Below are 15,414 nucleotides of genomic sequence, written 5' to 3'. Positions count from 1 at the left end.
GACTCTGAGTATAAGTTACCTCTCTTTCAGAAACGGGCTTGACTTACTCTGCTTTCTCAGGTTTGACATACCTCACATTCTGAAACAGAAAACTCAGAGTTTCCCTCATTTCAGGGTTAACATACTCAGAGTTTTCATTTAACCTCCTTTCTGAAACAGGCCCCTGATCATGTTCACTCCTCCCACAAACAAATAAAAGCACATCCACTCACTCTTTGAATGTGGATGTTTTTTCCCCTTATTTGATTGGCCATTCTTCCATTCTGTGAATTTACTTGATCTTTTTTCCGCTGTTGACTGATTGTTTTGAAATGCCAGACGTGGTAGAGGTCACAGGAGTCATGGAAGAAGGGGGCGAGTGATTAACATTATTGTTTGGAAACTCTCTTTCCGTCTTCGTCTTGTCTCTCCTCAGCCTCCAGCTGTTCTGTATGTCTGAAAAGAATTGTAAATTATAAAAATATGGGCTTCAAAAACCATTTCTTTGAATCTAGGGGATTATTATTTTTTTAAATACCTTGCTTTGTCAGCATCTGCAAGACCACTTCTGTTCTTTTCTCTCAGCTTGAGTCTCTCCTCCTCCAGCTTCACGCTGTGCTCATATGCAGGGAAGAAGGTCTGAGTGAAGAACTGCTGTGTTTTCTGCATCCAGTCCTTCTCTGAGGATATGAAATTAGCCCACTATTAGGGATAAATCAGAGGCAGAACTAAGATTTTATTCATTTACATGAATTTTCCAGGTGACACTTTTAAATTAGGCTACCTCATATGGTTTTCCAAGGATGTGGGAAGCACATTTACATTTATTCATGCTTTTATCTAAAATAAAATAAACTACTTCCAAATGAGGAATAAAAGCTAAGGCAATAATGTAAGTGCTAGCAATACAGCGTTTCAAACAACCTCCAGAATAGTACAACCCTTGATCTTTATTTTGTCTTGTTTTAAGTCACCTTAAAGCCCCTTTGATAGTTTGCTGAGACCTCCTAGTTGAGAACCACAGATATAGTAACAAGGACAGGCCAAATTTTCCATTATGAATTGCATTTGTGAAATCAAACCTTTGAAAGCAAGCACAGGACTTTGTCTTTGCTCCATCTCCTCAGATAGGGATGACTGAAACATTTCAAAAGATAAGAGCACCTTAATAGAGACAGTCTGGTTAGCTTTCACCCCAGCTAAGATAATATCCAATGGAATGTGATACTGAGTGGTATCTATAAATCTCAAGAGACTTGGTACTGCCAACATGAGAGAAAATGGCTGAAATTTCATTCTTAAAAATTGAAAAAACAGGCACAGACTTGAAGTGAACTTGGCTCTGTAATATTCTGCGTGGTGTCGTCCCAATGACTTGTGTCAGTCTGGCTCTCAGTATCAGTTTGGATTCTCTGGCCTTTCACCTCAGCACAGCCCAACAATGCCTCAAAGAACTCCAGAAAGCTAATCTACAACCAAAATAATTTGTCATATCAAATCAAAGTAATATCAACCAAAAAAAACAAACATGTGTTCAGCTACTGACCTCCAGGTCCAGGTTGCTGTAGATTCCATCATGAATTGCAGGACTGTCCACAGAGAGGATCTCTAACACTTTGGACACGGTTAGCTCGCTGTCATATAAAGAGAGGTCCTGTGAACAGGACTATGCATAAGAATTATGTGTGAATAATTCTTAGTAAGTTGAGACTAAATGAAAGTAAGAGGCCTGTTACCTTAAGCAACCAGACAAATTGCCTTGCAGTCAAGGTTTGGTCAGGCTGGACAGAATTTGCTTTACACAGAGCCTGGTAAATTCCCCAGCATCTGTCTGAGTAGTGACATGCAACTGAAGCATGGACAGGGTGGCAGAACAGAGAGCCTAAAATAAAGAAATACATTTTTAATAAAATAAAACATTTTTAATAAATAATAATAGTCTATGTTTAACAGTTCAATTCAAGATAATTTGTAATAATACAATCATAATATAATGTGTATCTCTCTACCTTTCACATTCTTTGCATTGGGAATGATGTTCTGCCTCATGAGCTTTGAAAAACATGCTGCGAGTATGTTATTAGAGGACCTGTAACATGACAAGTGATCTGTGACCAGATGGAAACTTTCAAGAATATAAAAAATCCTATCATTGTAGGAAAATACTCACTCAATATCTTTGTGGCAAATATGATATGCTACAACGATAATATAGCTGATACACTCTCTCGGTAGAATGGCAGTGAAAGGAGAATAGACCTGATCTGGATTCATACAGTGACAACAAGCACAACTTTGATTACAAATAGTTTATTTGATATAAAGAGAAAACATCACAAACCATTATTATGCTTAAAGCCATTACCAGTGATGAGATGATCTATTTGCGCTTGCGTGATTCCGTGCTGGTGAACTTTACAGTCCATGAGAAATCGAGAGAACTGCAGGTAGGTCATGGGGAATATTTTGTCTGGAGATTTCTCATGTCCAAGGCTGCTGTAGAAGCTATATATCTCCCTTAACAAACCAATGTGTCTCAGCACTGCAAACTCCACCTGCACAGATGGAAATAAAATAATACTTACACAGCACACCAACACAAAATTTGGCTCTGGATTTACCTTAGGATTCATTTCAAATAAGGACAAAAACCTGTTTGAGTTCTTGATCTCTGTGGTCCTCAGGGACTCTGTCTAACAGAGCATTGATGTTCAAAACCATGTCAGATCCGAGTGGCGAGTTTGTGCTTGACTGTGACGATCTTTTGGATGAATCATCTAATTAACAGAGAGAAACTATTAGAAACACTATAAGTAAAAAATAAATAAAAATAATAATAAATAAAACCTCTTGTCATACTGTAAGGGACATGAAATTAAGTAAACAGTGTTTATAGTACTATAAAGTTAACTCTCTCTAAAGATTTTTTATTTATTAGTTTTTAGAATGACTGTTTACGGTACATTGCCATGCTATTTACCACATAAATGCATAAATGGACATTCATTGTTCATTAGAGTTAACCTTTTTTTATTCAGGGATCAACGAGGATGGCCAATGTGAGAGTGTTTCAGGTCATTTGACGGAACTGTCAAATTAGATATGTATTTAACCAGCACTATAGCTTGTTTGATTAGATGCACTTTTATGCTTTGCTTACTTAAACATATGGTTTTCTGTTACGTAATGTTTTCTGTTTCATACCTTCATTTAAGCTTGTTAGTAGGTAAAATTATATAACTGGCTAATAGATGAGGTTTTATCGAAATTGATTGAATGACTTAGTAGTTTAAGAATTGAATGACAATGACTAATTAGTAATGTTTTGTTATGAATGCAATCATCATTTTTCTGTATTTATGAATTTAAGCTGTCTTGGAGTTTTTTGTATAATTATAATTTAACTAGTGCAAAATGCCCGTGCAAAATCAGTTTTTGAATGTGTTTTTAGTAATTGTTGGTTTGGTGTGTTTGAGTGCTCATTGTTACAATTACACAGCAAAGGTTCAGTGACATTTTTATTTGTGCATGGTAGAAAGCACAAAGTGAACTCCGAGAAAACGCTATGCTTGAGCAAACAGTTTGTGAATAGGCAACTACAAATGATGGCTGTGAAAGAGACTGTGAACGCATTGAATAGGATATGTTTAGTTGGTGAATAGCATAGGCTACTATTACACAGTAGCGATAACGTTAAGCGCACCAGAATGAAATATAATATTCAGAAGTAAACAGCATAGCTGACTTATAGATTCAGATTACATCCACAAATGAATAAGCGGGTCGATTCAGGGAGCAGTGCAAAGTGCCCGTGCAAAATCAGTTGTGAGCTGATCTCCGTCAAAAAAGTTCAGGAGATATTTCTTAGCGATGGCTGATTTCAATAGTTTCAATATGATAAAAAATAACTTTTATATTGATTCAATGGATTAATTGCATTTTGAAAAAAAAGTGTCATGAATTTATAATACATTTTTGAAAATCAAAATCTGGATTTGAATTTTTTATGTTATTATAACCTAAAGATGCTATGTGAAAGTTTGAAACAAAAATAGTGGTTTTCATCTTGCCACTTTCTTGGTAAAGAAAACACATTTTTACTCAAATTAATCAAAATGGATTTATCAAGTTTTGGAACCAAACTATAATATTCAGAAGTAAACAGTGTAGCTGACAGAGTGTTTATGTCAGAATGTTTATTTTTAAACCACAACCTTCTAAGTGCTTCTTTTACCGATATATTTAACAATATCTTTTGCATTTCTAATCCAAACAACGCCAAACTTGTCGCTGCACTTACTCGTGCCCGTAGCGAGACACCTGTCAAGTTTGAAATCCATCGGACTAACGGTTCGAGAGATATGCGAATAATCAGTAGAACACCCTTTTGCTGTTATGACCTGATGCAAATGAGATGTTTAACAAAACACCATACAGCTTCTGGCAGTTGTAGTTCTGATTATAACTGTACACTCACTGGCTACTTTATTAGATACACCTGTTCAACTGCTCGTTAACGCAAATATATTATCAGCCAATCACATGGCAGCAACTCAATCTCAGAAAAAAGAGAAAATATCTGGTGAGTGGCAGTTCCGTAGACGAAAATGCCTTGTTGGTGCCAGAGGTCGGAGGAGAATGGCCAGACTGGTTTGAGCTGATAGAAAGGCAAGAGTAGGCTAACCGAGGTCTGCAGAAGAGCATCTGGGTCATTCTATGGAAATGTCCATTTTTCAGTCCCTAGCCTTTACAGAAATATTACACTTAAAAAAACACTTAAGGGTTACAATTTTTTTTACATTTTAAAATAAAACAATATGTTATTTGAACAATTACACCTTCTTGAGCCATCAATGTGGCAATATTAGATTTGTATTAATTAAATAGAATTCCAAGCACCACAGAAGTGCTCGTCCCCACAGTCATGTACAGAGGAAAAATGCTTTATTTTGAGGTCAATAACAGGTTCTCTTACGAGAGTCCTCTCGTACTGCGTTTTGTAAAAACGCTACGGGAAAAGTCTCTTTTCACGAAATACTGAAGCAAAAAATTATCCTTAATTTTCATACATGTAAAGCGCGTTGCGGCAGTGCTTAGCTATGGCGAGACGGCTCGCTCGCTCATTGGCTGCTCTGCAGCAACTGCATAAGCCTATCGAGCGAGGCCTGAGGTGACGTCAGGCCAATGAGGACGCTTCGCGCCCTCCTAGCCATTTCCCGCCGAGATGGGTGTGGCTAGCCTCTATATAAGGAGCTCGAGAAGGCTGATTCACTTGATTTTCATCTCTTCAGCGAAGCTCACGCATCGCTGGATCACGAGGAAGCAAGCGTCGTTTGAGGCAAGCATTTCAGCGGGACGAGCCACTCGAAGCTGCTGGCAACGCCGCCTTCTACAGCCGTACCTGCTGCGCTTTCCGGCGCTATATATCCTTTATTACTCTGTTTGTGTGTGTGTGTGTGTGTTCGCCGCCGCGACACTCACCCCCTAAAAGAGCTGCGTCTTTTTAAAGATGCCTTCATGTGGCTCGTGCCGAGCCCCACTCGCCCAGGGAGACCAACACGTCATCTGCGTTTCCTGTTTGGGTGAGAACCATGCAGCACTCGCGCTCGCTGACGGCGGCTGCCCTCACTGCGACCTTTTGCCGATGGTGACTCTGCGGACTCGCCTGGCATCCTTCTCAGAGTCTGCACTCCCCGCCGCGCTGCCGCGCCGTAAGAAGCGCCGCTCGCAGCGGGCCCCGGAACCCGCTCCAGCTCGACCAAGCTCGCCGGTTTGCCCGCCTGCTTCACCGGCTTCTCCTGTTTCACTTCCTGATGCTCAGCGCCCGCAGTCTGCCGCCGCTTCATCAGAGGAAGTCATTTCTGAGGCCGCGTCGAGAGAGAAGGATTCCTGCTCTCTGCTAGCTTCAGGCAGCGAGGACTGGGCGAGCTCTGAGGACCTCGCGCCTCCTGCCCGCAAGCCCACTACGAGAGCCAACATAGAGAAGGAGCTCATGCGAGTACTCGCGCTGGCCGCGGCGAGCCTCGGCCTCGAGTGGTCTGCACCGGAACTCCCTTCTCGTACCCGGCTGGATGGTAGCTTCCTCCCTGGTGAGCGCACTTCTCCGGAATCTAAGCCCGCCCCCTTTCTTCCTGAGCTTCATGAAGAAGTGGCGAAGGCTTGGAATGCGCCCTACTCTGCGCGAACGCGCTCGTCTGTGTCGCCAGCATTTTCCTCCCTGGATAATGCGAAAGACCGAGGCTACCTTTCACTTCCGCCGGTGGAACAGGCGATAGCGACCCACCTTTGCCCGCCCTCTGCTGGACGGCGGACTAAACCGGTGTTGCCTTCTAAAGCCTGCCGCATGACGTCGACGCTGCTCGCGCGAATCTTCTCCGCCGCTGGGCAGGCTGCGTCAGCGCTACACACCATGGCTACACTGCAGATTTTCCAAGGTGATCTCCTCCGTAAGCTGGACGAGATGGGACCGGAGGCTATCTGCATCGCGGATCTGAGGAGCGCTTCGGATCTAACACTCCGCGCTACCAAGTCTGCTGCACAGGCCATGGGAAGATGTATGGCTTCCGCCACTGTTGCTGAGAGGCACCTATGGCTTACGCTCACGGAAATGGCTGATTCCGAGCGCAACGCGTTTCTCGACGCCCCGCTGTCTTCCGCTGGCCTTTTCGGTTCTTCTCTCTCCGAGTTCGTGGAGAGATTTACCGAGGCCCAGAAAGCGTCTCAAGCCTTTAAGCACTTCCTGCCGAAGCGCTCCGGTTCTGCAGCGAATCGCGAAAAACAGAATCCGCGAAGCTCTCAGCATCAGCCCCCGCCTTCTGCCACACCTTCTCAGCAGCGACAGCAGCGACAGCAGCACAGCTCTAGGTCCCGCTCTCGCTCTACCAGCCGACGCCCTGCTCAGCGCGGGCCTCGGCCGAGGGTTGTGGTGAAGCCGGAAGCCCCGAAGAAGTCCTAGCACTCCTAGGGAAGCGCAGGTGTGTGAGCCCCGCTGCGGCCGGTCTCTCACCCAAGCGCACCGCTGTTTCAGTCCCAAGACTTGCGACTGTTCCAGCGTTTTCTGCAAGACGCAAGCCTGCACAGTTGCCCGCTCGCCTGCACACAAAAGCCGTTTTCACGGCTACCCAGATATATCCCGAAAAGAGTGTATTTTCTGGTGTCCCGGCCACGGCCGTTGGTGCTATAAATGTAGTGTCGATGCCCACTCCTCAGTGCCCATCCCTACACACAAGCACAGCCCTACACTTAGGGCTCGCGCACATAAAATCGACTCAGGTCGATTGCGCTTCCAATATAGTGAAAGTGCCCACTCCCCAGTGCCCACACACACTATGTCTCACAGACCACAGGCTCTCTGTAAAAACGAAACCTGTGCGCGCTCGCTCTGCTCAGACAGGCAGCGCGGCCAAAGCAGTAAATGTGCCCGCTTCCCGCCCACGTTTACTCGCAGACATGAGTCCCGCGGGGCTCGCTCAGACCTCCCTCACTCAGTTAAGCACTGTAGTAAGGTCGAGGACGAGCGCTCTGCCCGCTGTATTAAGCGCGCCCCCCGCCTCGAATGCCACAGGCATAACGCCTATGTTATCGCACCTCGAAGCACCTCTGTCGCACGGCGAACAGAGCGCGCTTCGCATCCAGCCCTTAGCCAGCCATGCAGAAGCATGGGCAGCGCTTCCAGGGGTTTCGGACTGGGTGCTAGGCATTATAAAGAGAGGCTTCTCGCTACAGTTTTGTCGACGCCCTCCCCGCTTCACAGCGCGCGTCGAGACTACGGTGAATTTAGAAGTAGCACACCTACTTCGCGCCGAAATATCAAAACTGATATGCAAAGGGGCGATAGAGCATGTACCCCTGGCTCAAAGCGAAGGGGGGCTATACAGCAGATACTTTCTAGTCCCCAAAAAGGACGGTGGTATCAGACCCATACTGGATCTAAGACGGCTGAACAAAGCATTAGTGAAACGCAGTTTCAAAATGCTCACGACCAGGAAAATTCTCGCGCAGGTTCGCCGAGGAGACTGGTTCATGTCAATAGATCTGAAGGACGCGTATTTTCAAATACAGATAGCGTCACGTCACAGGCGATACTTGAGATTCGCCTTCGAGGGTCAGATATACCAGTATACAGTCCTTCCGTTCGGCTTGTCCCTGGCACCTCGTACATTTACGAAATGCATGGACGCGGCGCTCGCTCCTCTCAGACTCAGAGGCATGCGAGTGCTGAACTATTTGGACGACTGGCTGATCCTAGCTCAATCACGATCACAGCTCGTGGAGCACAAAACCATTTTACTCGACCACCTCGAGAATCTTGGTATCACGGTCAATTGGACGAAGAGTTCACTGAACCCCAGTCAAACGATTTCGTTTCTGGGTACCATTCTGGACTCACAGTCTATGACAGCGCGGCTGTCGCCACAGCGCGTGCTGCACATTCAGCGCGTGGCGAGATCTTTCCGCTGCGGCGCGTCTACCCCGCTCAAGACGTTTCAAAGGATGCTAGGTCTCATGGCCTCAGCATCAACGGTTCTCCAGCTGGGCTTGCTCCGCATGCGCCCTCTGCAGTTCTGGTTGAAAGTGCGAGTACCGCGCGGAGCGTGGGTGTCCGGCCGGTTGCGTCTCAAGGTCAATCAGAGCTGTGTCACAGCCCTGACACCTTGGTTGGCAGACGACTGGTACCGATCAGGTGTAAGCCTGGGGACTTCCTCGGGAGTGAGGATGGTGTCGACCGACGCATCCACCTCGGGATGGGGAGCGCTGCTCGAGGGCAGACCGTTCTTCGGCCTGTGGTCGAAACGAGAAAAGCTCCAACACATCAACTGCCTGGAAATGCTGGCAGTGCACAACGCGCTAATGCGCTTTTATCCCCACATCAAGGACCAACACGTCGTAGTCCGTTCGGACAACACGGCCGTGGTGTCCTATATAAATCGCCAGGGCGGTCTGAGATCCACATCCCTGTACAGGCTGGCGAAACGCCTCCTAATATGGGCTCAGCACAGTTTGCGCTCGCTGAGAGCAGTGCATGTGCCTGGGCTCCAGAATGTGGGCCCAGACAGACTGTCCAGGAACAACATTCCCCTGGGCGAATGGTCTCTACACCCACAAACAGCCCGGCTGTTGTGGGAGAGATTCGGCAGAGCGGAGGTGGACCTATTCGCGTCCCGCGAAAACGCTCATTGCCCCGTGTTCTTTTCCAAGAACGACAGCGCGCTGTCCCACATGTGGCCGCGCTGCCCCCTTTATGCTTTTCCCCCCGTCTCCCTCCTGCCTCAGGTGTTAGAGCGGGTCAAGGAAACGAAATGCTCAATGCTGCTTGTAGCACCGTTCTGGAAGAACCAAGCATGGTTCCCAGTCCTGATGCAGCTAGCAGACATCGCTCCATGGCCAGTGCCATTGAGGAGAGATCTCCTCTCGCAGGCCGGGGGCTCGATTTGGCACCCGCACCCGGAGCTGTGGTCGCTTCACGTGTGGGCGCTCAACGGTTATCCGTTAACCTCGCAGAGGGAGTGATAAACACCATCACTCAGGCCAGAGCGCCGTCGACTCGGCGGCTTTATGCCTCGAAGTGGTCGGTTTTCTCCGGCTGGTGTACAGCTCGGAGCATATCACCTCTCAATTGTGAGGTGACGGAGGTTCTCTCCTTCCTACAGGAGCTGTTGGATAAGGGCAGATCCCCTTCCACGCTCAAAGTTTATGTGGCGGCTATTACAGCGTTTTCCAGAACAACGCTGGGGCAGTCTCTAGGAAGGAACGATTTAGTCATCCGCTTCCTCAGGGGAGCTAGGAGGCTAAATCCTCCCAGACCTCCTTCAGTTCCTATGTGGGACCTTTCTACGGTTTTGGCGGCCATGAAAGGTGCCCCTTTCGAGCCTATCCAATCTATTAGCCTCAAGCATTTGTCTTTCAAAACAGTGTTTTTGATGGCTCTCGCTTCAGTGAAGCGCATAGGCGACCTGCACGCGCTCTCTGTGAGCCCAACGTGCTTAGAGTTTGGACCTAATGACTCTAAAGTCATACTCAAACCTAAGCATGGATATGTGCCAAAATCCCTCAACACACCATTTCGGGCTCAGGTCATCTCCCTGTCTGCCCTGCCGGGATCAAGTGAGGAAGGGGACTCAAGTTTTCTCTGCCCCATTAGGGCTTTAAGAGCTTACGTGTCCCGCTCTGCTGTCTTCAGACAGACTGAGCAGCTCTTTGTCTCGTTCAGTGGACGTTCCAAGGGAATGGCTGTTTCGAAACAGAGCCTATCCAGATGGATAGTTGACGCCATAGCGCTGGCTTATACTGCCAAGGGCCTCCAGTGCCCGTTGGGAGTTAGAGCGCACTCCACGAGGGGTGTTGCCTCCTCGTGGGCTTGGTCCAGCGGGATTTCCTTACAGGATATATGTACGGTGGCGGGCTGGGCCTCGCCGTCTACATTTATTAGGTTTTACAACCTAGAGGTTCCCGCCTTGCAGGCTAAGCTACTATCGGTGTAGCCGATTCAGCTGTCTAACTAGAACACTGAAATCGCATGCGCAATGCGCTGCCGACTGTCTTATGGGCAGAATTGTGTAAGACCCACATTTCCCGCATTTAGCTCAGGTTTCCCCACCCTGTCTATGCTATGTCATATTCGCGTCTGCTGACGCAACCTTATAAGGACAGAGGAATCCCCTCTTGTCTCTAGACTCTCACTGTGAGGTCATGTTTTACGTCCGTGGACGTTACAATATGGGGAATTATGTAATCAGACTCTTTGTGAGTCTATCTGGTGATTATGCACTGTACACCTGGTTTGCTTCCAGTGATTGGTGTCTTTATCCCAGCACGCACGGCGTTTTACAAGGGGTTCCCGTAGCGTTTTTACAAAACGCAGTACGAGAGGACTCTCGTAAGAGAACGTACTCGGTTACTAACGTAACCTCGGTTCTCTCTAGAAGAGGGAACGAGTACTGCGTTCTCTGCCGTGCGTACGGTTCACTCTGGTTCGCTTCGGCGATGAAAATCAAGTGAATCAGCCTTCTCGAGCTCCTTATATAGAGGCTAGCCACACCCATCTCGGCGGGAAATGGCTAGGAGGGCGCGAAGCGTCCTCATTGGCCTGACGTCACCTCAGGCCTCGCTCGATAGGCTTATGCAGTTGCTGCAGAGCAGCCAATGAGCGAGCGAGCCGTCTCGCCATAGCTAAGCACTGCCGCAACGCGCTTTACATGTATGAAAATTAAGGATAATTTTTTGCTTCAGTATTTCGTGAAAAGAGACTTTTCCCGTAGCGTTTTTACAAAACGCAGTACTCGTTCCCTCTTCTAGAGAGAACCGAGGTTACGTTAGTAACCGAGTACGTTTTTACACCATTTAAAATACAACAATGTATACATAACTATCAAATATATTATGTAAATGATATTTAAAAAAATTTATGCAGAATAAATATTATTAAATTTATAATGAAAGTAGTGGTCCCCTGGAGTTGTGTCACTGGTGTTACCATTAAACAAAAATCACACTGATGACATCACTTGACTTCCTTCTTCCAATATCCTGAATATCTATGACTATGAAGAAAAGCCCATGGTAGATTCACTGTCTCCTTTCAGTTATCATAAATCTTCTCATTTATCTCATGATTTCATATGAAGCTTTTAGTTGAAGTCACTGGTATTACCTACTTTATTGTTAGGTAATTGTAAAAAACAAAACAAAAAAAAACTAGAATACAAATGGATTAAACTACTTAATTTAGTTAGTATACCATGATTGACATGTGGAATAAATTGTTACAAATTGATACCTTGCAGCAGCCATTTTGTAAAATGAATTTTTCATGAAAATTGTCACTGGTGTTACTGTCACTGGTGTCACTTTTCACCAGTGACTCCCATTTATAGATCAACTTTATTCAAAGCTATTCATTTAGATTATATGCCAAATGTAACAATTTAGTCTCATCTACTTAATTATAGTTGAAGAATAAGGATCTTTGATCTTTTGTATGTCATTGGTGATTCATTGTGTCACTGGTGTTACTGTCTTTTTTTCTGTCACATTAAATACAATGTCACATGTGACATAATAATAATTTTACATCCATTTAATTCTGCTACACTCAAAAGTTCAGATTTAAAGGATTGCATCATTACTTGATTTTAACTGGTTTTCAAATATTTTCATTGTTATAGCAAACACATGGTTGCGCAAACGAACTAATCTCATTCAAGCACACTTTTAACAAACCTGATTAAAATAAATAAAACATAATCTCCTTATTTGTTGCATTATTATTATTTTTCGGTAACTCTGACTTCATGTGCTGAAAAAAATTGAAATAATATTTCATAAAAACCTTTAATATTGCCAAGAAGTAAGGTAACATCAGTGACAATTTTTTTTTTACATGCGGTCTTTAAATAAATGCACAAAAAATATAAAAAATCATTAAGCTGTCATTTATGCGTATTCATAAAGTAAAAGGGTAATCTAATAATGTGGTGTAAGTTTACATGTTAGAAAAATAAATAAATTGTAAGACATCTTGCCATACCAAAAGTGGACGTTTCTATAGAATGACCCATCTCTGAATGCACAACACGTCAAATATCGAAGCAGAAGACCACACTATAGGTGCCACTCAGCTAAGAACAGGAAACTGAATAATAATTTAATATATGAAATAATAAATGTATATAGGCAAGAGTATATATATATATATTACATTTATTATTTTATAATAAATGTAAAAATTATACATTGTATATATTTTTTTTTACATTCCAGAGAGCTACTGATATTTAATTCTAAATATTTAATTCTGGTCATGAATAATACTTAATACTTTACTCTCGTCTGGAAAAGGAGTCGTAATCCCACTCAGGCCAGGAGTGAAGGCAGGAAATTCAGCCATGCAGTCCTTATTAAACTCCCCTTCATATACCCGTCCATTATCAAAAGTGTATTTCCCCTGCAAAAGACCATCTGTAGTGTTGGAATCACACAACCATCTCACATCTCCATAGTTTGAAAGGTGGTTTACCTGTCCATGTTTTTTGTCATGTTTCCACTCTCCACTATACACAGCCCCACTGGCATATAAGAACTGTCCTTGACCATGACGCATGCCTTGAACGAATTCTCCCGTGTACTCGTTCATACGAGGGTACTGAGAACATGGAACTCTTTTACAGAACCATGTGTGCGTTCCTTTTCCATCCTACATTAAGTAAGAAACTTCTGCTAAAATTTTCAGTACAAAATTATACACAATCATAATGTAGGAAATGACCCTAAAAATAAGGGCAGAGTTAGTAAATGACAGACCTGGATGCCATTTAACCACTGTCCACTGTATTGCTGTTCCAACTGAACCCATCTCATTGTTCCTTCTCCATGTCGGACATTGTTCCTCCATTGTCCTTCATACACATTGCCAGATGGGTAACTTAATGGGAAACAAATATATTTATATTTTCTTCAAATATTAATTTATAAAGAAAAAAAAAAGTTTTTATAAAGAAATGATTACTATCACACACCACCGCTTTCCCCAACCCTCTCTGCTGTTGTTCACCCAGTCTCCTTTGTACCATGATGTGGATGCTTGGTTATAGTACATTACACCCTGTCACCATCACAGGACACCAGTCAAGATATTTATTATTAAATGCATGTGAGGAAAGTTGAGACAATAGATGTGTGTATGCACATACCTGCCCTTGTCTTTTGCCCAGATACCACTGACCTCTGTACACAGTAGAGGTTTTGAAACATTTGAACACCCCGACACCATGACGGACACCTTGGTGTATCTCCCCCTCATAAGTGCTGCCATTTAGCCAGGTGTAAGTCCCATGTCCCATGGGAACATTTAATTTAAAATCACCCTGCCACAACAGTTAATTTCGCTATGAATAATTAAATGTCTCCAATCAAAACACTGGGGTATTATGTGACTTATCAAATCCTAGCTAATGTAAATCTTCCTGTACATTTTTTACTTCCATGAACTCTTTACATACCTGATACTTTACACCGTCTGACCAGATATATTCACCAGAGCCATGCATCAACCCATGTGAAAAACTACCCTAATGAATGCAAAATGGTAGAAATAATAAAATAATGTTTGGTAATTTAAGGTTTTCAAGCAGAATCTGTAGTCTACTGGAGTTCCCTGAAGGTAGCCTATTTCAGGGCAGGGGTTTTTAAACTGGGCCTAGGGTTCAGTTTTGTGATCAAATATATTGAATTTATTTCTAAATGTTCATCTTTCCTCCCTTACAACATTCACACACACACACACACACACACACACACACACACACACACACACACACATACACACACATATATATATATTATTTTTTTATATATAACAAAAGATCTGTTAAGTAATATATAATGTACAGTAGTAATGTTAGCAATGTTCTTAATAAAAGTTTAGTGCATCTAAATTAGATTTACATTTTTATACAGGATCTAAAGGTTGAAAACCCCTAAGTTATCGTTCATCACTCACCTTGTAAATGCGGCCACCTTGAAAGTACGCGACACCTTCTCCATGAAACATTTCTCCACACTTTTCACCCTCATATCTGAAAAAAAAAAAAAAAAGATCCCAAACACTACAAACCCCTATTTTATTTGTCAACCAATCTAAGTATTATCATTTCGCAAGAATGTCTAACCTTTCCACGATTATATGGTGAAGAATGGGAACTTTACGGCACTGTTCATGTTCATTGCTTGGTCGATGCTCGTTCGTGTGCCGAGACACTGCAGAGGAGGAACACACAGCAGAGCTCGAGGAGTCTTGTCCATCGTCAGACTCTGTGACGGACTCCGACACTAAACTGGACGTGGAGGACTGTCCTAACACTTTACTTAACGTTGGTTCTGGCGTAGATCTATTAGAACTTATTTTTTGTCCTTCAGCCATCGCCGGTAGAAAGAGTTAGAATTATTCGCTAGTTCACCAACTAGTTAACATCCCTGTGGGGTGTACATAGTAACACACTACCAGTTGCTAAGCAATGTTACAGTACGGCAAGTTAGAAGGGTCAAAAAATATATAGAGTCTTGATAAATGTAAAATATGATTAGGGACCGAGGCTAATCGGTCATTTTTTTAGACTCCAAATAATATTTGTCACAGTAGTTTTATTTTTGAAAGTCAGCTTCTGTACATGCACATATTAAAAGGACAGTTCACCAAAAAATTACAGTTAATACTTTACAAGAATTAATACTTCTAAAGCATTTATTAATCTTAACATTAATTTCAACATTTACTACATTATTAAAATCAAGTGTTGTATTTGTTAACATTAGTTAATGCACTGTGAACTGACATGAACAATGAACAACTGTATTTTTTAAACTAAAATTAATAAATACTGTAACAAATGTATTGCTCATTGTTAGTTCATGTTAGTTAATACATTAACCAATGATAAC

At 43.6% G+C, this 15,414-nt stretch overlaps 1 protein-coding gene across 3 annotated transcripts; it reads right to left on the bottom strand.

The window, feature by feature from the left end:
- Positions 1–214: 214 nt before the first annotated feature.
- On the bottom strand, positions 215–14,998 carry rsph10b (radial spoke head 10 homolog B). Of its 3 annotated transcripts, none has more exons than XM_082152738.1 (18): positions 14,646–14,992; positions 14,477–14,552; positions 13,977–14,045; positions 13,668–13,841; positions 13,494–13,579; positions 13,279–13,399; positions 12,995–13,171; positions 12,790–12,922; positions 2,632–2,756; positions 2,345–2,534; positions 2,150–2,243; positions 1,989–2,068; positions 1,716–1,861; positions 1,526–1,633; positions 1,305–1,448; positions 1,062–1,116; positions 518–659; positions 215–435 (listed from the first exon to the last, which is right to left on the bottom strand). In XM_082152738.1, exons 1-18 carry the CDS (start codon positions 14,894–14,896, stop codon positions 369–371), a joined length of 2,238 nt encoding a protein of 745 aa, XP_082008864.1. In that variant the 5' UTR covers positions 14,897–14,992; the 3' UTR covers positions 215–368. The 3 variants fall into 3 exon arrangements, with proteins under 3 accessions (XP_082008864.1, XP_082008865.1, XP_082008866.1); XM_082152739.1 differs by having other exon boundaries at positions 12,802–12,922; positions 14,646–14,990; XM_082152740.1 differs by lacking the exons at positions 215–435; positions 518–659; positions 1,062–1,116 and having other exon boundaries at positions 1,310–1,448; positions 1,526–1,613; positions 14,646–14,998.
- Positions 14,999–15,414: the final 416 nt, after the last annotated feature.

The sequence above is a fragment of the Leuciscus leuciscus genome (assembly GCF_965113295.1).
Source record: "Leuciscus leuciscus genome assembly, chromosome: 21".
Taxonomy (NCBI): domain Eukaryota; kingdom Metazoa; phylum Chordata; class Actinopteri; order Cypriniformes; family Leuciscidae; genus Leuciscus; species Leuciscus leuciscus.
This window is presented reverse-complemented; position numbering and strand designations above follow the sequence as displayed.